Genomic DNA, 23853 nt, shown 5'->3' with positions numbered 1-23853 from the left:
TATTCATAGAAAAAGAAATTCATTTGTTTATACTTACAGTCTGTCTCATAGGTTCAAAGTTGTGAAAAATGTCATTGCCCAGAATGAAACCTGCCACTATTAAAACAGGGGCAAGCAAACTTTTCTCATGGGTAATTGTCAGGGGCCACATGCTCACTCTGGACCAAGCTGAAATAGTGTGTGGAGTCAGAGCAAAAAGTAGAGGAGGAAACCCCCACTTTCTTCCTCCCTGCCCAGCAGGCTCCCAGGGAAAGGACAGATCACTCTTCCCAGAGGTCTGAACTCATTGCTTACAGAAAGCTTTTGAAATTAGACTAATGGTCGTAAGTTGCCTAAAATACTGTTAATAATCCTAGCTTCCCTTCCCAGAGCTAGGTCAAGAGGACAATAGGGATGGGCTTCGAGCAATCTAACTCCCACAAAGTTGTGTGGCATTGATCATCAGAAAGTGAGATTGCAAGGGTTTGATGGGTTCAGGGTTTGGAGTAAATACGGATGAGCTGGAGGAGTTTTGTCAGGGAAAAATTGTCTATTTAAGGTCTTCAGGAGCGATTATGGGAAGTGTAAGAATCATAAAAATGGGGGGGGGAATGTGTAGCTTGGGGGATTTAAGCTGTATTTATCCCTTTGACATGTGTTGTTAGGATTGCTGATATATAGCGTGAGCCCATCAAGTGAAATGTCCTCAACTACTTTGAAACTGGTGGTCTTGGGGTTTCTTCTCCACAGGCACTAAGTTTGTGAGATTTCAAAAATGGATTTCTGAAAATGGATTTCTGAAAAGCACAAGTGCTTAATTTGCTGTATTTTATTTGCTGTGCAGAATATTGGAAGTGGCTCGGTGTTCTCAGCTCACTGATGTGGGGTTTACCACGCTGGCTCGGGTAAGCATCTGATCCTTTTCGTTTGCTTGTTCATAGACTTAAAGCAGCGAGTGGTGTCTTCCTTGTAGAAGACAGATGCTAAACACCCCATGCCCCATGCCATACCTGGCTCAGTACCATAAGCAAACTGGGAAGAGAGAAGAGTGGTTTGAGCAGTGAACTAAGAGGAGGTGATGTGTTGATTTGGCGCCCTTTTCTGTACATCCTATATAAGGCTTTATAAGTGAATGGGGATGGGCATGTGAAAAGAAATATGTAACTGCCACTGCCATAGCCAATTTGTCCCTGAGAGAACCTAAGGGCGAGGATGGAAGCAAAGTTCTGGATTGAACAGCCGTGGAAATGGAGGTTCAACAAGCACCAGAACCTGGCAGGACTGATGTCTGAAAGCACGCACCTCTTTAGACTTTTGCAATATGATAGCATCTTAAAAGCTTGGCTGTGGCTGAATGGAAGACAAAGCAACAATGTATTTTCTGTTGTTTGAGGAGTTGTGCTTCCATGCCCTTCTCCCAGCTCATGGCAGCCATTCCCTACTTCCATCCCTTGCAAAACCATCTTGTCCTCTGATCTCCATTATCTCTCCCGTCATTGACTTTATGGGTGGGGATTCGCATCAGCTCCAGCCAGCAAGACCATAGGTCAGGAATGGTGTGAGTTGTGGTCCAACAACATCTGTAGGGCTGAAGCATCCCCATCCCCGTTCTAGACCTTAAATGCAGAGATTATTGAGACACTCCCCAGAGTAATCCCATTGGTGGAAATGGGATTGGTCTGGAGTTAAACTACGTTGAGAAATCTGGTTGATGGGAGCATAATAAGCCATTTAAATAAGATAATTTCCATAGCTGCATAATGTGTTCTTAACTACAGCGTTGGGATTGCTTTGGAGCCAAATCAGGGAGAGGGGAAGATAATACAGTGCACTTTCTCTACCAAGCAGAACTTGCTGCAGTGTGGCCAACACTAACGAGAGCACCGTAATGTAGTTGGATCCTCTTGCGATCATGGCTCTGATCGTGGAAGGAATGTTTCTTTTTAAGACACCTGTTGGCCTCATTTCTCCAGCAGCTTCCATTGGAGTGATCCAATTGAAGTAATTGGGACTAGTCTATAGCCATCTTACCTTGCGTTCAGAAGGAAGAATTCAATACATGCTTTTTTGAAAAAGCGAATGCTTAATTTTTTGTGTGTTTTGCTTTGTTTTTTATTTTCCCCAGAATTGTCATGAGCTTGAAAAAATGGACCTGGAAGAGTGTGTTCAGGTATATGAAATATCTTCATCCCATTTCTTATGGGTGGGTGTGGGTGTGCATGCATGTGCAGAATGTCATGGACGTAGACCATGACTCAGAGAATGCCGTAATTTGTTAAGATAAGCCTTTGCTTGAGATTGTTTATCCACATTCCAACAAGCAGGAAGTGTTTTGTGAATTGTGCTTTTCCTCTTTCTGTGCTCTTCCTATAATGCTCAGAAAGGAAGTTTGTTGATCCATCCCTGCATGGAAGCATTTTCACAAGAATGCTTTGGTGAGGGTCTTGGTCACTCATTCCCCCCCCCAAAGGAAAAGATGTTCTTGAACTTCCTATCACCATAATATTGAGACATAGTGGTATATAGTCTCACTAATCCTATCCACTTAGAATGGTATTGAATTCTAATTTCACTCGTAATAGACCTATTGAAATTAATTTATAAGGCTAACTTAAGGTTCATTAATTTCAACAGGCCTACTCATAGTAGTGCTTAGTTGAAAACAGCCCTTTAGTTTGTAATAATAAAATCTGGTGGAACAAAATATTGCTGTAAGATGAGTGGCAGCTGCTCTAGCTCCGCCACCTCCTCTCTGCCCAGTAATAATTTTTTTAAAGTATCATAGGGCATCATTGTACTCAAAGCTTCCCTGCTCTACTTTATTGTTTGTTGCGTGCAAGAAGAGGGGGACCTGGAGTGCAGTGACCTCACTTACTGCATATCGTCACAGGAGAGAGGAAGAGGTAGTGCAGAGGTGCTGCTTTTGGCAGTAGCCATATGGCTCCCATAACATCCAGCCTAGCGATTCTCAAACTTCTGTTTCCTCAGACTACTTGGAAATTGCTAAAGGTCTCAGTGGATCACTTGATGAACTTGTTTGGTTCTGTGAACCAAAGCACATGCACAACTCATGTTTTAATAACTGTAGGCTTTCATTTCTAATGTGATGTGCTTCTGAATTAAATATGAAGCAAAGTAAATATATATATTTTTCTTCAGTGCCAGCATCCCAATGCAAACCGGCACAGTATCATGAAAATCAGAGGCCCTGCAGGGACCCCAGGTTCTTGTTTGCCAATTTGAAAGTCCATCCCTGGTCAAAACAGCTTTGCTCTCCATCAGAAAAAAAAAATCAGCGAAGTGCAGGGCCAGACACAGATACAATTTTTCTGCAGGCCTCCTGAATGGAGCTTGCGGGCCGCAGTTTGAGAACTTCTGTATGTACCTGATGAGAGAGGGAATGTCTATATTAGGGATTCTAAAACTCAGGGAGCCTTCTGAAAACAGTTGACTCTGCCAGCAGCCATTTACCTTTATCTGGAAGGCCTACCTCAAGCTTTGACATTATTCTGGTGTTAGTCCTGACCAAGAACTACTACAAGATAGGCTAGGCGATACCTTCTGAAACATGTGTATCTTTTGATCTCTTCCAGATAACAGACAGCACATTAATCCAGCTCTCCATACATTGTCCACGGCTTCAGGTTTTGGTGAGTCTTCAAGAGTCCCCCCCCCCCATCATGGATTTTAACCACATTGTTAACTGCATTTCTAAATTATTTGCCAAGTCGGAAAAGAAAACGAGGTAGTCCCCTGAGATGTGGAATTCAGCGTATTGAAATGCATGAACCCCTAAATAATGTGCTCATATGCAAAGCTCTGTGAGATAGGTCATCTGTTGTTTAAGCTTTATGGATCTGGATAGGAAAAAGAACTGAGAATGACTTGTCCAAAACAATGTGGTAGAGCCAGAGTTTCAAATTTAGTGCTTTTCTCTCAGCTGCAGAATTTTGGGTCATTAAAAAAGCTCCAAGTTGTGAGTGTGATTAAGAAAGCAACAGGTTGTTTAAGAAGCAACTCCTGAGTGTTCTACCTTCTAGTCTGTCATTGGCAAAATGGATCTGTGAACAGGACAGCAGCTTTGTCAACAAGACAGCCCAACTTTTAGAGCTGGTCTAGCATGGTAGCTAAGATATTCAAGCCAGAAAGTTTCTTGATCTCAAATACTGCCTCAGCTAACCCCTTGAAACATGGTTCAACAATATCTGGGAGGTGGCTACTTCAGAGCAACTAACAGGGCTTAGGAGGATCACAGAATGTGTTGTAAAGAGAGACACCTTTAATGAAACCCGGCCCCCCTTCTTTTCATATGCAAGGGAAATAGATAGTAAACTTTCCCCACTAATTTTGCAACCATGTATGCGGAGGGCCTACATTGACCATTAATGTTTTAAGATTATGTAAAATGACACTATGAATTCAATGCTATGTTTATTATTCTTTTTCTTGTGAACACTGTATTAAATTTTAGTTAATCAATAATAATAAAAAACACTCCCTCAGCTATGGATTTGCTAGGTGACCCTGAGCTAAACCACCATCTTTTGGTTTCTGTCCTTCTCTGTCTGCAATATAGATGCATAATAATAGGATTGTTGCAAGGTTTCATGAGATAATTTGAGGTGCCTTGACCACTAATTAAACACTTTTCATTATTACAATACAAATAACACGGATTAGATATATATGTGTGTGTGTGAAGGGAAAGGCGAATGCTAAATGAAGGCATAGCATGTCGGAGGTTTAGAAGAGAAGTAACTATAAACACACAGCACAAAGCAAGTGAGCTTGGAGTGACTTGAAGAATCGGTTGGCCGGGGAGGGAGAACCTTGGGCCTGGGGGCCAAATGTGGCCCTCCAGATGTATCTGTCTGGCCCTTGGGACTCTCCCTAGGCTACACACCTCACTGGCGTTGCTTTTGCACCCCAAGTGTTTTTGCCTGACTAAAATGTGTCCCTGAAGTCTAATAATGCTGCCTCTTGCTTGTCTAGATGGAGCATAAAGAGGAGTGTGTGAGTTTGTGTAGAAACTAGCCTACTGTACAAAGGTAACATTTACATCCACTGCTCCTCCCACTTTTGCCTCTGGCCCCGCCCTCCACTGCCGTGTGGCCCTCAGAAGGTTCCTTAGGAGAGAGTGGGGAAAGTTCCCCACCTCTGCAGTAGGCAATGGAGAGGGCTGAGGAAGCAGGGATTCAGAGAGAAGGGGAAGCTCTTCCCAGCAGCATGGCACATCATAGGTCGCTGGGGTTGGGGGCTCATCTGATGAGGAGAGCATCCATGTATCCAACAAATCTGTAAGCCCAGGTTTGGAATACTGTGGTCCAACAGTCCCAGATGTTGCTGGAGAATTTCTTCAGCTGAAGATAACTTAGGCATATATCAAGTTCGGTGCTGCCAGGCTGGGGTAGCTCCACCATCTTGAAATGACCTCATAATAACACCTTTGCAAATGCTGCCTGCTTCTTTCTCCTTTGCTTTCGCTTTGTTCCCTTTGTGGCGGCAGAGTTTATCGCACTGTGAGCTGATCACTGACGATGGGATTCGCCACCTGGGCAACGGTGCCTGCGCCCACGACCGCCTGGAGGTGATTGAGCTGGACAACTGCCCCTTGATTACAGACGCCTCCTTGGAGCACCTCAAGAGCTGCCACAGCCTGGAGAGGATAGAGTTGTACGACTGTCAACAGATTTCACGGGCTGGAATCAAGAGACTCAGGGTAAAAAAAAGGCATTTATTTAAGTAGGCACAAGTGCACGCTTTGCTAGTTCCTGGGCCTGTTTGACTCCTTTCAGAAGATGATGCTGGGGAAGCCCAGTGGGGTTTTATGTTAAATCCACACCACCTCCCTACCCCCTGCTAAGATTAAGGACATGCTGCCTAGTACATCAAAGTCTTAAGTTTGTTTTCAGGGGAGTGAGAAAGAACTTCACACATAGCCCTCTGTGGTGTCAATGTGGGAATTATCTGCAGGGTTTGGGGGGGGCATTGACAACTGGGAACTTTCAACCAGGAAATTCCCCACATTAGAGAAGGCCGAGTCTGTCTCTCATTCACAATACGTAGCCTCTTTTCCGAGCCACTTTACTCAGTTCCTGTGCACCCTCAACTATTATGAGAGAACTTTAGTATTCACTCTTTCCAGTGGCCAGGCTGAGCAGGTCAAGAGTTGCAGCTTCTGTGCCCCTTTATAACTCCTTGCCTAAACCCACAAATATATTCAGACATTCCTAATATTTAAGCTAAGAAATTTGGTTTTTCCTGGACGTAGAAATGATATATTTCTTTCTGGTGTAGTGGGGGGAGGGGCACACGATATACTCAGCCTCTTGTTGGACTGGAATAGGAAGAGGCAGATCCTAAGTGAGGCCTACAAATCTTCAATATGTTAGAAGCCTATGTAGAATTAAGGGGTTCCCTTCACTGGCCAGCAGAACAGTGGCGGGCTAGGAAGAAAACTGGCAAATGTTGATATGCCAATTACAGGGTGGGGGAAAGGGTGGGAAGAATGAGGGGGAAACCAACACCTTCCCTGAAATGTCTCCCCGTTCCTTACGGAGATCTGCTTTGCAACTCATGAGCCCAGCGTCCTTCTGTGTGCAACCCGTGCTCTCCCCCACCTTTCTGATTTTTTTTTCTGAATGGGGAAATATATGTGTTTGTCTTTTCAGACCCACTTACCCAATATTAAAGTCCACGCCTACTTCGCACCCGTGACCCCACCACCATCTGTGGGGGGCAGCAGACAGCGCTTCTGCAGATGCTGCATCATCCTATGACGCGGGAGCCAATCTACCTTGTGCAAAACAAAAACTGAGTATTTAAATTACCCTTCTAGAAGTAACAGTGGACACCAGTATCTCCACACGACAAAAGTGATGCCGGTGGTCTCTCGTGAGGGCCTTTTGAAAAGAAAGCAAAGCAGGGGGAGCTGGTCGCAGAAGTTTCTTCCCGATTTTGCCCCATAAGCCACACACAAAAACACACACACTGCAGTATATACACCCACTCTCACCTACTTCTTCCAGCAAACTGAAGGACCTTGGAGTTTAGGAGCTGGATCAGTGGGCTCCTTCTCTCTCTCTCCCCCTTTTTTTCTCTTGTAGGTGGATTGGTATTATTATGAACCATTCCTACTGGGCATGCTCAGAAGAAATCATGGGGAGGTGGGTGGGAGAGAAAGTGGGGAGGTAGGGGATCATCACGCACATCTGAAGAACTGCTGTTGCTGGGGGGGCGGGAGGGGAGAGGGTCGTTCTTTTGACATTGGAAACAGCAAACTGGACAAACCCTTCGATGCAAGTGTGGAAGCAGCGGTGATAACCAAGGAAGGGAACAAAATAAGACGTTGAATCTTCAGCACCACTGTCCAGAGAGGAGAAAAACGTAAAACCTTTAAAAGCCCATGGTTATATTTTTTACTTTTTAAAAATCATCATCCTTGTGTTAGGGAATGTTGAAACAGCAGCCATTGTGAGACATTGATTCCTGCGCTTCTGTGCTTCCTCGTTTTCTGTGCCGGCACATCCACGGAGCATGCTCATGTTGAAGGTTCAGCGGTTTCTCTTCCATGTTTCCATAGCATTTGGCTCAGAGGCTTCCTAGGTTGTTGTGACGATAAAGCTAGAAATCTGTAACGTCAGGTCTGATTTATTTTCTTTTGTTTTGTTTCTCTCTCTCTCTCTTCCTTCTTCAGTATCTCCAGGTTTTTGGGGTTTTTTTTATTTATTTAAGAAAACCATTCTGAGATTGTATGAAATGACTGAACATAAAATATATGTTAAGCTATTTTCCTTTTTAAAAGGTGTATTTTACCACCAGGAGGCTAGGGCGAGCTTTGAAATCACAGCTGTGAAATGGGATGAAGTTCTGAAAGCAAAATTGCTTCTATAGAGAGTCTTCTCTAGGTTCTTTTAACCCATAACACAGTCCAAGTGGGGCTCATAGCATTCTGTGTGTTCAAAGGTAACCCCGTCGAAGAACAATGTGTAGCACAAATGGGAAATGGCACACAGCTGTGCTGTTCTATTTATTTGCCATAGTAATGCAATGGTATCATTAGAGCCACCGCTGAAAATCTGTCTTTATTTGATGTGGGGTTCTTGGCACCATCACTAGACCTGTGTGTCTTCCCCTACAAATCAGTTACCACCCTGATAGGGAAGTTGGCCAGATTCTTCCACTTCAGCATTAAATAACTGTACGTTTTGTTTCTTCAAAAGCACCGGAGCCATTTTTTGATGCCTTGCAGGGCCAGGTTGGGTAGCTATTTTTATTTCTGGGTGGGTTTTTAAAGGTCTTGTGGGCAGAGGGACAGCACCAGATCAGTTTCCTCCAGTTTGAATGATTCCAGCATTTTGGTCGCCTGTTGCCCTTCCCATCACAAGTTGCCCTTCCCGCCTTAACAGTTCCCAAACACAGTTTTTCTTAATAGCACCTGCCGATTTGGCTGTTGTACAGAAAGCACAGGGGAACCCTTCATAATGAGAATTCTGTCCCAAGAAATCTGGCTTCCTTGCTGATGTACAATCCTTTGCTCTGCTTGTGAGCACATCCACATTTGCTAATGAGTGGTTTGTTTTGTTTTTTTAATTAGCCTGTTGCTAGTCCACTTCTGATCTGCTGCTTTGTTTTCAGCTGTGCTGGCTTCTGACTGTCCAAAGCATGGCTTGTAAAACAACTTTCCCACTGCACTTTGGTTGGATTCAAAAGCTCGATTGTCTAAGCCCATAGAGTAGAAGATAGTTTCTTTTTTTAAAAAAAAAAGACCACCACGGTAACAGCAGTGCTCATGAGGATTTTTAAGGCAGATTGTGAGGCTTTGTAGGAAACGCATGCTCTGTTTCACTCTTGGCCTAAATGTTTTTAAGTGTCAGGGTCCCCATCCAAAGCAGGAACCCAGCACAAATTGCAGAAATCGTATGAGCTGGTCTCAGAGATATAATGGGACAGGTGTCTGGCCCAGACAGCATCCTAGGTGCTGGATGATGAGATTAGGTATTCACTAATTTTCTGTTGTCCCGCCAAGATCACAGACCTCAGACAATTGTAGCTATAATTGGGGAAGGGCCTGGAGAACAGCTCTGTTTTATGGAAATTGTCCTGTGAAATGTTCTCTGCATTTTCCCAAAGCAGTAATCACGATTTATTTTGATTCCAGAGGATTTGTGTTTTCTCAGTACTCCCAGAGAAACATATTTACACAGCAATCTTTGGTTTCTCAAACACACCTGTGTTATATTTCCCAAACCCACCAATGGGGCTTTTCACAAGGCCTTCCAGCAGCTCAGACTGCTACCAAAGATCTGAAAAGGCGAAACCTGTTTTTAAAATAATGCATTTTCCCCTTCCTTCCTTCCTTCCTTCCTTCCTTCCCCCCAAATCTTTTTTAAAACTTTTGATCTTCTTTCTTCCACCCAGATATCTACTGATGATCCTTGTGAGTTTTGTGTCTTAGAAAAAAACCACACATTTTATGGGCTCCAGCATAGAAATATGGTTGATAGTCTTCCCTGCCCATCTATGATTCGTGCATCTCGTTTCTAAAACTTGGCAGCATAATTCCATCTTTCGAATTCCAAACATCATTGTGGCAATTGCTGACATTGTGGAAACAACTCACTGTTGCAATGTTACTGAACCTCCTGAACCAGCCTGGAGTGTGTGTTTGTTCGTGTGCGTGTGCTGCCAGCTTGTCAGTGTTCAGCACAGCTCTTGAAAGTAGAACCTTCCTCCAGGAATGGAAGGAGGGGAGTAAAAGCTTGAGTGCAGTCCATCCAACTTTATTCCAGTGCAAACTGCTTGAAACGAATGGGAATTGTAGAGCAGCAGTGCTTGCTGCATTGCATGCAGTGTATTTGCATTTGTTCGATCGTAAGTAGTGGTTCTCCCTAAGGGCTGCCTTTAATCTCATGCACGTCATGTTGTGGAAGCCGCTTACTCACAGTCGCGCACCACTGAGGGGTGTCCGTGTGTGGGAATATTTCATTCATATGGACAGGTCTAGTTGCAGGATTGTTTTCACCAAATCCATCTCCAGATCGAAGCATTCAGCCTCCCCAACTAGGTGGAATAGCACCCCAGGGCAACTGTCTGCATGCCACTCTAAATGTGTGAAATGGGCCTTAATTTGCCAGCAGTTCGTTTCCCAGCATAGAGAAGTTGAGACCAAAGTGAAGGTGCCGTGTTATTTTCAGGGGAAGGGCAGAACAGAAAGATAACTTGATTCATATCACTTGATTGAGAATTTTTAAAGCCAATAATCAAATCCTTCTCTTCCCCTCCACCCTTGTCAGTGTATTTATTAATAACATCAATAAACCACATTTTTCTAAGCTTGTCTTGTTAGAAGAATGGCTTCTGCATAGGATGAGAGCTCCCTGTGTTCTTGTCTTCTGGTGTTCAGTCCTAGATACTTCCTTTTATTATGCATTGAGACAGCTGTGTCTCTTGGGGAAGGGTAAATAAACATCGCCACCTTCGAAGAAGGCCGAGTTCCCCTTCACTGCAACCAGCAGTGCATGCTGATCCATAGAGCTGCAATGAGAGAGAGACCTGGGTTCCCATTTTTAATTGTGTGCACCCAGTGAGGTGTCAGCCACATGCCAGATTAGCTGCATAAATGCTCAGAAGGGGTTCCCTTTGTTTGTTAGATTGACCCTGAAGGCTTACAATGTAAAGCAGTTCCCCATGACATGTGCAGAATCCCCACTTTACTTGCATGAAACCTGCAAGTAAACAATGGCAGATTTAATTTTTCAAGCCTTCTGAGCTCAGCGAGTACAAAAAGCACAATAACTTCTTATTGAGCCAAGGCCCCCCAGAAGCAACCATACCCATCTGTTAGCATGGATGGCTTGATGCAAGAATTAGCTGTGATTGTCAAGAATGCCTTTTCAGAGGCAAATATAACAGATGTTGGGAATAAACAGAAGGGCCATTGCCTCAGTGGGAGCATCTGGCTGCTGCTTTTTGGGACAGATTAATCAGATCATATTTTTATTATACATAATTTTGGAAGTAGTAATGTGTATTAACTCCCTGTGTATTAACTGACTGTTCGATACATACAGTGAGTTCTGGAAGTGCACTGTGTCATGAAAATGCCCCATTTTGTAAGGGACTCTATTTTTGTGATAAAATAATTGTCTGTCCTCCACTGCCTGGTTGCTGGTGATCAGTTGGGGTGGGGAAAGACAAGGGGCAGAGAGCTGCATTTGATAGTCAAATTGCTAGGATCAATGGGAAGGCTGAGTGTTGAAGAAACACAGCAAGAATTTAATAGCCTTGTGGCCAAAGTCTGTTCTAACCAGATGTGCCAAATCCATAATTACATGGAAGATGCCATTTTCTGTGCTCCCACAAATTCTAGCTACAGCAGCTCGCCCTGATTACCGAGTATATGAAGAGTGCTGTTGTCAGAAGGCCATTGCGATCACTCTTAATTTTTACTCTTTACCTTCCTTGCCTTTTGGAAATCATGAAAACTCCAGATGTCAAAACTTAACAGCCTTGCCATTGGCTTCTCCTGTATCTGAACCATATTAAGTTGTACACGGTGAAAGCTACGTTTGTTGTAAGTCTTCTGCTGTATCCTGTTGCATATTATGACAAGCTTGAGACCAGAGTGGAGGCAACGGGAATGAAGTTAACATCTGCAACCAGGTTCTCTGAAGAACCTCAAGCTTTGGAGGAACGCTGGATCAACAGAATTCGTTAGATTTCAAGGTACAATAATCCAGCCACTGGTCACAATTCTGAAACCATTCCCACAGTGGCTATTACTATGAACTCCAGGCGGGTATTTGTTTCCCCTCTTTTAATCTGAATATGGTAGGCATGGCTGGGCCATGGTATTATGTGATTCGACAGGTGTTGGGGAGGGAATTGTATGACATGGTTGCTTACACAGTAATGTTCTGTTTTCAGAGAGAAGGAGCATAGTAAGAGCCCTTAATTTGTGATCTAATCTTTTGGTTACGTTTGGGATGATTAGCGTTCAGAAATAATTGTTTAAGACATATTAAGGATGCTGCTGGTATTCCACAGGCTGGATGTTTGATAGTTAAATACTAAATTTCATTCGCACTGAGAACCCTACAGTAGAATTGATTGTACCACCCACTATCAGGAAACCTCTGGCACAGTAACTATAATGTGAACACTTTTTATTAAACAAACCCCATCATTCTTGGTGTGTTTAAAGGAATGTTGTGCTTTTCAAATTATTTTTAGGATTGCCCTCACATGTGACTCCTCCTAATTTCTTACTCAAAAATTTAAAAGAAACACAATTCCTGATCACTGCAGTGCAGTTCTTCTCACATTCCATGTGATGTTGAGCAGTTTTAAAAGCCAGCATATCTTCAAACGTTGTTTTTATTAACAAGGTCCTCCATTTCTTCATAAAAAATTATATTGGATGCCCAGGTTGGAACCTTGCCATTCAGCCCCCATAACTATAATACAGAGATATCTGTAAAATACTACTTTTATGATCCTGTAAACTGTGTTTTCACCTTTCCTGGACACTTGATTGTGAATATAATAATGTCAATTAACAAAAAGTAAAGCAAATATAAATATATATGTAGCTCAATCTTTTCTTTTTCTGTCCATGTTACAATATTGTGATTTTGGCTAAGTTTGTAATGTGGGGAAATGGTCACGAAAAGAAAAGAAAACGTTTCCAAATTGCGACTGTGAAGAGTCCTGTGGTGAGAACTTTGTTTCTATGATTTGTCTTTGTTCCTGCGGCAGAATTTTTTGTGAACTTTAAGTAGGCCCAGAATAATAATCTGGAGATTTCTTTTGAGAGTCATTTTGTGAATAAGCCGTTATTATATATTTGATGGGAGCTGTAATACTAGTACTCTAGGTGAAATACTAAGTTTAAGGATTGTATCCATCCACCATGTACCATAGCGATTAGAGCTGTTGGCACAGGTGATCCTCGTTTTTGCACTGGGGGTTGCGTTCCGGACCTCCCCCCCAAGCCCGCTCCACCCCTTTTTGTGACATCTTTATGACATTTTTGGGGTACTTCCGGGTTCAGCACCAAGCATGTGCGCACGATCATGTGTCATTTGGACGTGCCTAACTAGGTCATTGCCTGTATATGAGATGGTTTGCATAATCAAATGTGCCCATGCCGCCACTCAAAGCCCACTAAGACTAGAAACCACAATACTGTGTTTAAAAGACTTGTGCCTATGAGAACATAAAAAGAGCCCATCTGGTCCAGCATCCAGTTGCCATGGATGCCTGGAGGAAAGCTGCAAGCGACCTAAGCATAAACAAGAGTTCCCTCTTCTCTCCTGCCTCACCCCAGGTTTCAGCAACAGAAGCATTGGTGCCTCCATCCATGAAGGCAGAGCATAGTCATCATGGCTAGTAGCCATGTATAATTGTATCCTTCATGAATTCACCCAGTCTTCTTTCGAAGGGGTTACAGTGGAGTGATCCCAAGGAGCACTTTCACACCAAATGGTGCTCATAGCGTATTTTCACCTGGGACCTGCTCTCAGTCTCAGGTCCTTGGCAAGTTTGTGTCCTTATGATATGTGTGTCCCATTCATGCTTTATATGTTGTGGTGTGTGCTTAAAATAACTGGCGTGCACACTTCAAATACAAGACTGGGAGATTGTAATGGTTCTTGTAACTGAGGCTATAAATCAGTTTAGTCAAGCTTGTGCACTCAGCAATGCCTTGCCAGGTTATTAGAAGATTTCCCGTATGTGGAAGGGGAGAAATTCCAGGTCACAAGTGTGGTTGCACAAGTACATTAAAAATAGCCACTCTTGATTACTTTATAATTCTGTTACTGTTCCCCTATAGTGTGGAAGGATTAAAAACCATTAAAACACACACCCAGCTGGTAACAGATGGCAGTAAATCACAGCTGTTTTTTAATATAAAAAGGCATAGACAAATACATCAAAATACAAATAGATTTTTTTTTTAGATTGCAGTTAATACTAATACATGACAAATGCTTTAAGCAGTATAAAGGCATATACCTTTCTTGGAAAAAGACATTTGAAAGCTAGTGGTTTGGAATAGTTTGTGTTTCTGGTCTACAGATCAAGTGCAACATTGGAGTTCGTAACCATTGGCACAATCCTATGCAACTTTGTGAGTGAGCCCCATTGAATTCAGTGGGGCTTTCTTCCAGGTACGTATGTAGAATTGCAGCTTAAAGCTTCCGTTAGATTTTTATGAACCACCTCCTTTCAATGTTTGATTGGCTTTCCTCCTTAATAAAACTGACACACAGAAATTGACATCCAGACTCCTGTAATTGGATAGCACCAGACAAACAAGCCTGGCTATTAAAGCAACCTCGCTATATCCTGAAAGTTAGAATACATACTGGAGGTCAAGCATTTGGTGTTTTAAGAAATGCGCCATTAACAGATTCTCATTCTGCCAAGTGTGCAGCTGTCCCACCCATCTTCTCCAGTTGTGATGATGATACATCTCTCCAGCTTGACATTCTAACTACAGATTGTCCTGCCCAGCAGAAACTCAGCGAACCAGTTTAACATGCATGCACACTAAAACTGTTGTCAAGCACTTTGGGGAAGGGGGTGGTGGTGTCTCCTTCGCACATACAATTGGCCTCTGCTTGCAGGGGGCAAGCTATTCAGTAGATTGTGCCCTGTGGTAAGTTGGGCTGTGAGCAGGAGCTGGAGAAGTTCTGAGCAAGCTACACTGGTAATCTCTGCCTTGTGGTACTGCTTGAAGATTAAAGATGTGCTTGTGCCTGAGAACTGATTAATTATACCACATAAAGGATAGCAGTGTAAGCATTTAGATAGCTAGGAGACCTCTTACACTCCCAGCTAGATCCCTGGTGCCCATCTGTGCAGTGGGCGTTGTCAGGAAGCTGTTGCTCCCAAGACCTCATGTCAGATGCAGGTCAGCCATTCTGAAAATGGTTATGTCGGGACAACATATTCCAAAAAAACAGCCATATGTCTTTTGCAACAGTTCTGCTAACCAATTATTGACACTGTGCTGGAACTTCAATACTGTAGCAAAAGCCTGTGAGGTTTGTGTTTTGTTCTTTTTTATTTAAAAAAACCCTTTTAATTTTATCCTATACAGCCTATACACAAATATATCTTCCTTGGATACTTTCTCACTGACATCTCTGCTGCCTCCTTTATCAAGAAAAAGCATGTTTGCTCATCCTGCTTGCTCACCAACTTGCTTCCCACCCTCTTATTGCAAATTTCAGATGCAAGATGGAAAGTTGTTTCTATGTTCAGTTTCGATGCAGATCTCTGTTGCTACAAACAAAAGCCAGTTTGGTCCTTCGGCTCCAGATCTTGAAGAGTTCAGCCTTGCAAAATCTTGCGTTCAATGAGATACAGTGAACTTGTGGTTTTTAGTAACTCTCTCTATATATATTATTATTATGCTTGCTTCTGCATCCGTTTGCTCCTCATCTTCTTGGAGGCCAGCGTCGTGTCATCTTCTAGAAGGTCCGGGTCTATTTTAGAACTAAGTGATAACCTTCTGTGTTCTGTGCTGTAGTGACACACAACACAAATTAGTCATTTTCCAAGTGTTTCTTATTCATCCAGTGAATGGGTGGCTTTCGTATATTTTCATACATACGGATCCAGGGGGTAAGAACTATTAGCTTGGGGGTTCTAGCTGCCACTCCAGGGAAGCTACCTGCACTTCTTGACTAGGCTAGACTGGGCTTGTTAGAGATCATTTCAAAGTGGGTGGTTTGGGGCCAACTCTGGCATTTTGTGAGCCCTTGTGCAAGATCCAGCAATGGAGTGTTCTGTGCCCTTGCCCAAGCAATTGAGCTAATACCAACTATTTGCCACCACCTTTTAAGTTTCTAACATGTGGAATGGCAAATTGAGGTGAGGAGTAGCTTGAAGAAGGCCATCAAATTACTCCTTGTTTAAAACTATGATTTGAACTCAGATCCCTGTTCCTATAATCACTAATGTCATATATAGTAAACCAAACTGAATATATGGCATTTTTTTCCCTGGGCTTACAGGGGACCACCTTCAAATGGGCTGCTCGCTTTAGGGTTCTTCTGCCCCCACATTTCCAAAACACCTCATTTTGATTTTTCAGGGTGAGGAAGCCATGTTAGTCCACTACACCGAAAGAATAGGGAAGAACCTTTGAGAGACTAGCATTTATTGTGGCAAAAGGATTTGTCCACTAAAACCCACTTAGAAAGAATTATCCTTAGTTGGAAAACACATCTGTCTATGCACAGAGACAAGATGATTTGCAAACTGAGTGCATGTGATACAGCACCCTTGTTGGATTAAATGAGTCTGACTCAGATCAGTGCCTGCATGGAAGACTGACTGAAAATCTGCCTTCATGGTGGAAGAAAGGCAGGAGAGAAACTGCTAAAAACAAAAATACTAAAGAGACTTGTAGCTTCCTTTAAAGACTTAACAAATTAATGTGGCACAAGCTTTTGTGAACAATTGTCTTATGTGTCAGATTTTCACCAATTTCTCCTTATTTCTGTGTCTCCATGGTTTCCCCCCCCCCCCCAATGTTTTCTTGTAAGGTGGTGCCACAAGATTCTGCTCATTTTTACAGGGAAGCTCACCTACCTTTTGTTACAGCTGCTACAAAGGATGATTCGTCTGGAAGATTTCTGACCATCTGTGGCAACCCAGGAGAGAACAACAAGGCAAGGTTAGAAGCTGGCCAGACCCCTAGGAGCAGGTTTAAAGTCAACTTGGAGATTCTGGGTTTGTGTAAGAAAAGCACCCCAGAGACCTCAGGCCGTCTGAGTGGCAGATGGCCATGATGTGTCAAAAGAGATAGCAGGCAAGCGTAAGACCCGGTGGCACTCTGAATATAACAGGTGCGTGTGAGTGTACGTGCACAGACAGTGTTAGTTTTTGAAAATAGATTTATGCAAATTTAATCTGACTCGAGAGTTTAGTTTGAATGCTTAAGGGTTCTTAGATGGGGCTTGTAAAGTTTAGCACTGCTTCCGAACTTGTAGAGTTGGAGATGACCCTGAGGATCATCTAGTCTACCCCCTTGAAATACAGGAATATGCAGCTGTCCCTTACAGGGGATTGAACCCATAACCTTGGCATTATCAGCACCAGGCTCTAACCAACTAAGTTATCCAGCTGATCATAAGAATGTGGCTTATTCAGGTCTTCTGCACCAGACATTCGATGGTTGAAATATCTACATCATCAACTCACCAGCCTCTGTCCTGCCTGCAAACTAATAAGGGGATAATACTGATCTACACAGGGTTTTAGTAATGTTAATGGAAGCACACTCTTTAAACAAAAAAAAACCACTCCTGTGTTGTAGCAACAGTGTTGGATACAGTAAAATGGTTTCATGTGGAGGGAAGTTCCATTTCTAAACATGCTCCAGGTTGCTGCAAGGTCAGTTGTAGCTCCCTGGTTCATGCTTCTGAAATGCACTTTGGGGTTCCTGTGGCAAAACACTGGGCCAAGGCAGCTCTACAGCTTCTGGCCCCTTTCCAAAGGAGGCCATGGTATTAGGCTTGAAAATAAGGCTCATACCTGATCGTTGACAAGGATGTGAATTCCTGTCGGCCCCTGCCTGGAAACCTGCTGAATCTGGTTGGCTGGGAGGCTGAGCAGTTCTGCCAGTTTATTGGTCAGCTCGCTGGCGGTCAGCTCTTCCAGATACAATTCCTGGTACAGGGCTTTGGGGAAAGGAAAATGAAAACCCCACACTTTAAAACAAAGGGGATTGAAATTTGTGCCTCCAAAAACAAATGTTCAGGCCAAACACAAACATCAAAACGTTAGTATTGCTGCCAGGGAGGGTGTACAAGTCCTTTGTGGGATGTTTTAAAATGTCATTTAAAAGCAAAGAGGTTTTTCCTGCCCATTGGCAGGTGCGAATATATGGAGCCAGATAAGGGTCTCTAATTCTAAACTTTGGAAGGTAATACTGACTTACCAGACGCTTCATTTGGAGAGACATTCCCACTTGTTTCCACCTCCCTGGACACGTAAAGGATGAGCCGAGGGCGCACACACCTGAGGGGAGGCAAAGTTTTATAGCCCACCAATACCTAGTAAGATGGCGTAGTGCAAAGACTGAGAATTTATGACCCTCTAGAAGTGAGTTCTCCCATCAAACCCAACCGACAGGGTTAATGCAGAGTAGCTTTCCCACTGCACTAAACACCATCCCCAGGGCTTTGCCCTGTAAGGGAAATCCATTAGTGTTGTAGCCACCCACGCCTCTCTAAGGGGTGTTCCACAAGTGGGGCACCACCACAAAGAAGGCCCTGCTTCAGGTTCCCATGCCACCAGCAGCATCCTGCCCTTGGGACCACCATCTAGTGTAACCCAGTGACATCACCCTCTATACTGGTCTAGATGGCAGCTGCTGGTCCCCTCTTAGATGACATTTTCCCTAAGGGTTCCCTAGCTGGTGCCTGGCCCCGTAGATAATTTTGGATGCCGGAGGCACCTTAACAAATGGGTTGATGCCCCATGCATCACCTGGAGCTCCTTGGAGATGCAAATTTAATGATAAAAAGGGCCTACCAGATTACAGCCCAGAGATTTCCCTTTAACCTTTGAAATGCAGCTAGGTGGTGAGTCAGCTGTGGTGCCTTCCACCTGCTCCTTTTGCTCCCATTCCCATTTCCCCACTTGCTCTTTGAGTCCTGCTTGCTTCAGCAGGCCAGAGAAGGTTGTGGGGTAGAAGAAGCCACAGCTGCCTTCTCTGATTCAACAGACATGAAGCTGGGTTGAATAATTGGCTAGACCGAGAATCATAGATGGTCCCTCAGGGTCCTTTCCACCCCCCTGCAGTGCAGCTGTCTGATGCGGGGATTGAACCTGCAACCTTGGCATTAGCAGCAGCACGAGCTAACCAACTAACGCAGACATAATCCTGATAGAGTTCAATGGGACTTTCTCCCAAGTAAGTGTGTCGAAGATTGCAGCCTGACCCTTTGTGTATGTTTTATCAACACTAAGCTACTTTGAGGACTTCTTTACAAAATGTAATGATAATATTCTTCCCTTTAGCTTTGCCCCCCCCCCCCAATTTTAACTGAGGGGGAAATTAACATAATTCCATACCTGGCCTTTAGCGCATTTGAGAGTCTGATTCCATCTGCTGTTCCACAGATCTGCACAAGGTCCGTGCGTGAGAGCCTGAGCAAGTCAGCTCCTGCGGGAGGAAGTTAAAGAGAAGAATCTGTTGGCAAAATGGTCCCTGCTCAGAATTTGCCCTGAAGTTGTAAAATCCACGGTGCATCTTCCTGGGACAGCAGTGGGAGCAAAATAACTTGGAATCATAGAGTTGGAAGGGACCACAAAGATTATGTAGTCCAACCCCTTGAAATTCAGAATCTTTCGCCCATTGTGGGGCTTGAACCCACAACCCTGAGATTGAGAGTCTCATGCTCTACCAAATGAGCTTTTTGGGGCTCAAGACAGAGTTGGCCCAGGGTCAATTCTGATGCTTTTGTCCAGCCCATCACAGCTTCAGGAAGGCTCACTCCACAATGTGCCTTGGAGTTAATTTCCTCCACCCCTTAAAATATTTCCAGGGTGTCAGGGACTGGCACAGCCAATTAATTTGTGACTATATGATACCATCAATGTACCTGGCACTTTACATTGTCACATAATCAGAGACAGGCATCTGCCTTGCAGAGATTGCAATCTAAATCTCAGTTTGCTCTGCGGTGCATAGCGGTGGCTTTCTCTCTGAACTTTAAAAATGTGTGACAGAGAGATTTCTCCATGCCTTAAAAAAACGTTTGTAGGGTGGGGGTTGTTCTGGTTGGTGGGAGACCAGAAAAGGGCACTTGTCGGGGGGGGGGATCAACATTTCAAGGGGGAGATGAGCTATGTGTTGGAAGAGGAAAAGCCTCACCTGTATAGCTGGCGAAAATCCGGGAGTAATTGGGGAACCTGTTTTTGTGCAACCATTGTTGGGTTTCCAAGATGGAAGCACTGGGGCTCAGGGCCTGAAAGGAAGAGTGGGAGAAACATGGAGAAACCAACATCAGCTACAACCCAGAGGGCCCTGGGGATCAGATACATCAAAGGCAGTATATAAATGCCCAAGTATAAGAACAATTGGAGTTTCTTGGCTTCCACACTTCGCTGGCTGGTGCCAAAAGATTTGGTAGGAGCCTGCTAAACATTCAACAGTGCTGCTTCACCCATTCCAGGCAACCATCTATGATTGGATTTGAAGTGTCACTTCGATGTTTTAGGACTGAACCCAGGAACCTTGAAGCCTTACCTAGAAGGTGGGGTTGCTGTAATGCCATCAACCCATATTATTTATTTAATTTATATCCTTCAACATCCCCTAGAGTCTGGATGACTTGCATGAATATTTAGGATTTCATTTAAAAAAATACTAAATGAAATAAAAAAAAATGGCAGTTAATGGCACTATGCTGTTGCGGGACAAATTATTGACAGGAATTTGAAACAAGAACATCTTCAAATCTGTTCCCGAGAGCCTTTGTGTAGAATCAGTTCAGAGACCTGGACGAGGTGTGGGCTGCAGGTGGCATGTTTCGAACTCAGTGCAGGGGGGGCGACAACCTTTGGGCTCTCTCCTCAGCTCCCGTTGGTGTTGCTTGGAAGAGCAACACCAACAAAAATGTTGACCTGGACAAGCCGGTGGCAATTATCCGGTGCTGTTGTGTGTGGTGTGTCCTTTCCTAAGCACAGTGACACAACATGCATATGCCCTTTTTAGATGCCGGCTGCTAAAAGTAAAACCATCTGCTGCCACCGGGCGTCACTCTCATACCATGTTTGGGAAAGCAAAGCAAGAGAAGGCACAAGCTAACAAAACGGCTACTGGGATTATGGGGCAGGGGCGAGGTTCAGATCTCTTTGCCATCAAATAGTCCCTTGCCACTGGTTGCTGACCCCTGTGCTAGAGCCTTCAGGGAACCCTTTCTGAATCAACTCATCAGCCAATGATTGCTGGGCATTTTGCACACTCACGGCAGAGCCAGGGCCATAGCTAGGGGGTGGTGAGGTGGACCCCCACCAGGGGTGCAAAATCAGCAAAAAAATATGTATAAATAAAAATATTGTTATTGCCTCATAAAAGTTTTGTAATAGAGGGTGAACTGAATGGGTGGAGGGGGTGGTTGGAGGAGAGGCGGAAAGAGCTAATTCGTCCATTTATCTACTTGCACTTTGACATGCTTTCGAACTGCTAGGTTGGCAGGAGCAGGGACTGAGCAATGGGAGCTCGACCTTCTGATCTGCAAGCCCTAGGCTCTGTTGTTTAGACCACAGTGCCACCCATGTCCCTGAACTGAATGGATGGAGGGGGTGGTTGGAGGAGAGGCAGAAAGAGCTAATTTGTCCATGGCGAGAGGGCGCAATCTAGACATTCTGCCAGGGGCACAGGGCCACTATGCTTGGAGGCAGTAATGCTTCTGAATACCAGTTGCCGGAAACCACAGGAGGGGAGAGGGCTCTTGCGATCAAATCCTGCTTGTGGGTTTCCCATAGGCATCTGGTTGGACACCGAGAACAGGATGCTGGACTAGATGGGCCACTGGCCTAATTCAGAAGAGCTGCTCTTATGTTCCTAATCTGAACAAATGAATGCAAACTACTAGAATACGCCTCCTGGTTTTCATGGTGAGCCCAAGCAGTTGGGACCTGCAGAAAAATGGACCTAACTCTGTGGTTTTCTGAGATGCAGCTTTCTAAATGTATCATATAAAAACATTTTAAGATTGCACCAGTGCCTAGAAAATTTAAACTGAAAGAGATGAAAACTTTTACGAGGGTGAAGCCAGCCTATCGGTGTGTGTCCCGTCCCCCGCTTACCTCTGCCGTGCTCTCTGATGAGCTATCCAAGGTGTAGCCAGGTGAGGAGCACATCCTGCCAAACAGAGGAACAAAAGTGGGTTACAGTGGTATCTTGGGTTACAGACGCTTCAGGTTACAGACTCTAACCCAGAAATAGTACCTCGGGTTAAGAACTTTGCTTCAGGATGAGAACAGAAATCATGCAGCGGTAGCAGCGGGAGGCCCCATTAGCTAAAGTGGTACCTCAGGTTAAGAACAGTTTCAGGTTAAGAACAGATCTCCAGAACGAATTTAGTTCTTAACCTGAGGTACCACTGTATTCAGTTTCGATGGTCAGGGTCCACCTCTAGATGGTCAGCATTTTGCAGGAGGGATTCAAACACAGACCAGATATTTAGGTTTGTGCGATTACAGCAATTAGAAGTGCTCTGTCGCCCTAGCACAACAAATCCGCTAAATTGGGGGTGGGGAGGGGAGAGAGACCTGCTACGATTAGGCAAGTGACAGGAAAATGCCCTGGACAGTGTGGGGAAGATGAACAGTTTACAGGAAGACATATGAGCACAGCTGACACACATCAGGACGAATCCTCAATGTCATTTAACAGCCCTGGAAGGAATGCTCAATTAAGGCATGAGATAGTCTGACCTCCGCATGAGCTTTGTGCAAGCAAGTTGGGACAAATGCGGGGGGCAGGGGGGGGAGTTGTCCAGGGCTTTGAAAGGATGAGGTTCTTTTCTCATGCTACCACAGGCTCTTGCTTTGCCCAGCTTACCTTTCAGGGGTCTGAAGCTTAAAGGGATGGGGAGAGACAAGGCCAGGGGTGGTCGGAGGACTGTGAAGGTTGCCGGCAACTTCTGGCCATGGGGCACACTGGAAAAGGAGGGGAAAGGTGGTAAGAGGAAACAAAGACCAGGAGAGAAATGTTAGGCCTTGGATGCTGCAACATCTCACACACACACTCACCCATCCTCTGGTGCTTTGGGGCTATAGCCCTCCTACTTCAGAGAACACCTCTCAAAGGGCTGTGTGCATCATGGCAGCACTGCATGGTTGCAGAAAGCTTTTGTTCAAAAAGCAGGTTCCTAGTCCTTGTGGATGGTAGGCTTGAAGTTATGTGGGCAATGCCCACTGAAAACCTAGATGCTGGATGGGGTGCTGAGGAGGATTCCCAGTGGACAAGGCTTTAGTGCGCTGCTTAACTTTTTTCTGCCCCTATAACTAGCAAGGGACGTGGGTGGCGCTGTGGGTTAAACCACAGAGCCTAGGACTTGCCGATCAGAAGGTCGGTGGTTCGAATACCCACGACGGGGTGAGCTCCCGTTGCTCGGTCCCTGCTCCTGCCAATCTAACAGTTTGAAAGCACGTCAAAGTGCAAGTAGATAAATAGGTACCGCTCCGGCGGGAAGGTAAACGGCGTTTCCGTGCGCTGCTCTGGTTTGCCAGAAGCGGCTTAGTCATGCTGGCCACATGACCTGGAAGCAGTACACCGGCTCCCTCGGCCAATAAAGAGAGATGAGCGCCGCAACCCCAGAGTCGGTCATGACTGGACCTAATGGTCAGTGGTCCCTTTACCTTTATAACTAGCAAAAGCAGTGTGAGAAGAATGTGGCTGTTTGTGGAACTTTGTTTTGAATAAAGAAAAAGTATAGAACAACAAAAAACGCCAGGACTTAATGCGCTGTTAGGAATGGGAAGGGTCCTGGATCATCAGCCCCCGACAGAATGGTTGTGCTGGCTAGGGCTGATGGGAGTTGTAGTTCAAAGCATCTTGTAAGTTCCAGGTTGGGGAAGCTGGCTCTAAGCTACGGATGGGGGGAGCCTGTTATTGGACTTCAAATTGGACTTCAGCCCCAGTCATCATGGCCACTCATCAGGGATGGTACGAACTGCAGTCCAATAATTTGGCCTGGATGATTTATCAATATATCGCCCAGGACCGGTGAACCCACCATTGCTCCTGAGTTCCTCTGCTAGAGACTTCCTTCAGCAAGTGTTGCTAGCAGAGGGACTCAGGAGCGATGGCGGTTTCACCAGCAATATATCACTGAG

At 44.6% G+C, this 23853-nt stretch overlaps 2 protein-coding genes across 8 annotated transcripts in view; one reads left to right on the top strand and one right to left on the bottom strand.

Annotated features, from left to right (window-relative positions):
• FBXL20 (F-box and leucine rich repeat protein 20) overlaps nucleotides 1–10313 on the top strand; it is a 68732-nt gene extending 58419 nt beyond the window's left edge. For all 3 annotated transcript variants that reach the window (XM_081837041.1, XM_081837040.1, XM_081837039.1), the window contains 5 exons: nucleotides 824–884; nucleotides 2105–2149; nucleotides 3573–3629; nucleotides 5486–5698; nucleotides 6651–10313. In XM_081837041.1, coding sequence (XP_081693167.1) covers nucleotides 824–884; nucleotides 2105–2149; nucleotides 3573–3629; nucleotides 5486–5698; nucleotides 6651–6758 — 484 coding nt within the window. In that variant the 3' untranslated portion in view covers nucleotides 6759–10313. The remainder of the gene's footprint in view (nucleotides 1–823; nucleotides 885–2104; nucleotides 2150–3572; nucleotides 3630–5485; nucleotides 5699–6650) is intronic.
• Nucleotides 7658–23853, bottom strand: part of LOC309327644 (transcription factor CP2-like protein 1) — a 33633-nt gene continuing 17437 nt past the window's right edge. For all 5 annotated transcript variants that reach the window (XM_081836995.1, XM_081836997.1, XM_081836994.1 and 2 more), the window contains 8 exons: nucleotides 22577–22674; nucleotides 21820–21874; nucleotides 19880–19973; nucleotides 19078–19168; nucleotides 17939–18018; nucleotides 17533–17678; nucleotides 16588–16639; nucleotides 7658–15514 (listed from right to left, as the gene is read on the bottom strand). In XM_081836995.1, the coding sequence (XP_081693121.1) occupies nucleotides 15477–15514; nucleotides 16588–16639; nucleotides 17533–17678; nucleotides 17939–18018; nucleotides 19078–19168; nucleotides 19880–19973; nucleotides 21820–21874; nucleotides 22577–22674 (654 nt within the window). In that variant the 3' untranslated portion in view covers nucleotides 7658–15476. The remainder of the gene's footprint in view (nucleotides 15515–16587; nucleotides 16640–17532; nucleotides 17679–17938; nucleotides 18019–19077; nucleotides 19169–19879; nucleotides 19974–21819; nucleotides 21875–22576; nucleotides 22675–23853) is intronic.

Source organism: Podarcis erhardii (assembly GCF_964252035.2).
Source record: "Podarcis erhardii genome assembly, chromosome: 13".
NCBI classification, from domain to species: Eukaryota; Metazoa; Chordata; class Lepidosauria; order Squamata; family Lacertidae; genus Podarcis; species Podarcis erhardii.
This window is presented reverse-complemented; position numbering and strand designations above follow the sequence as displayed.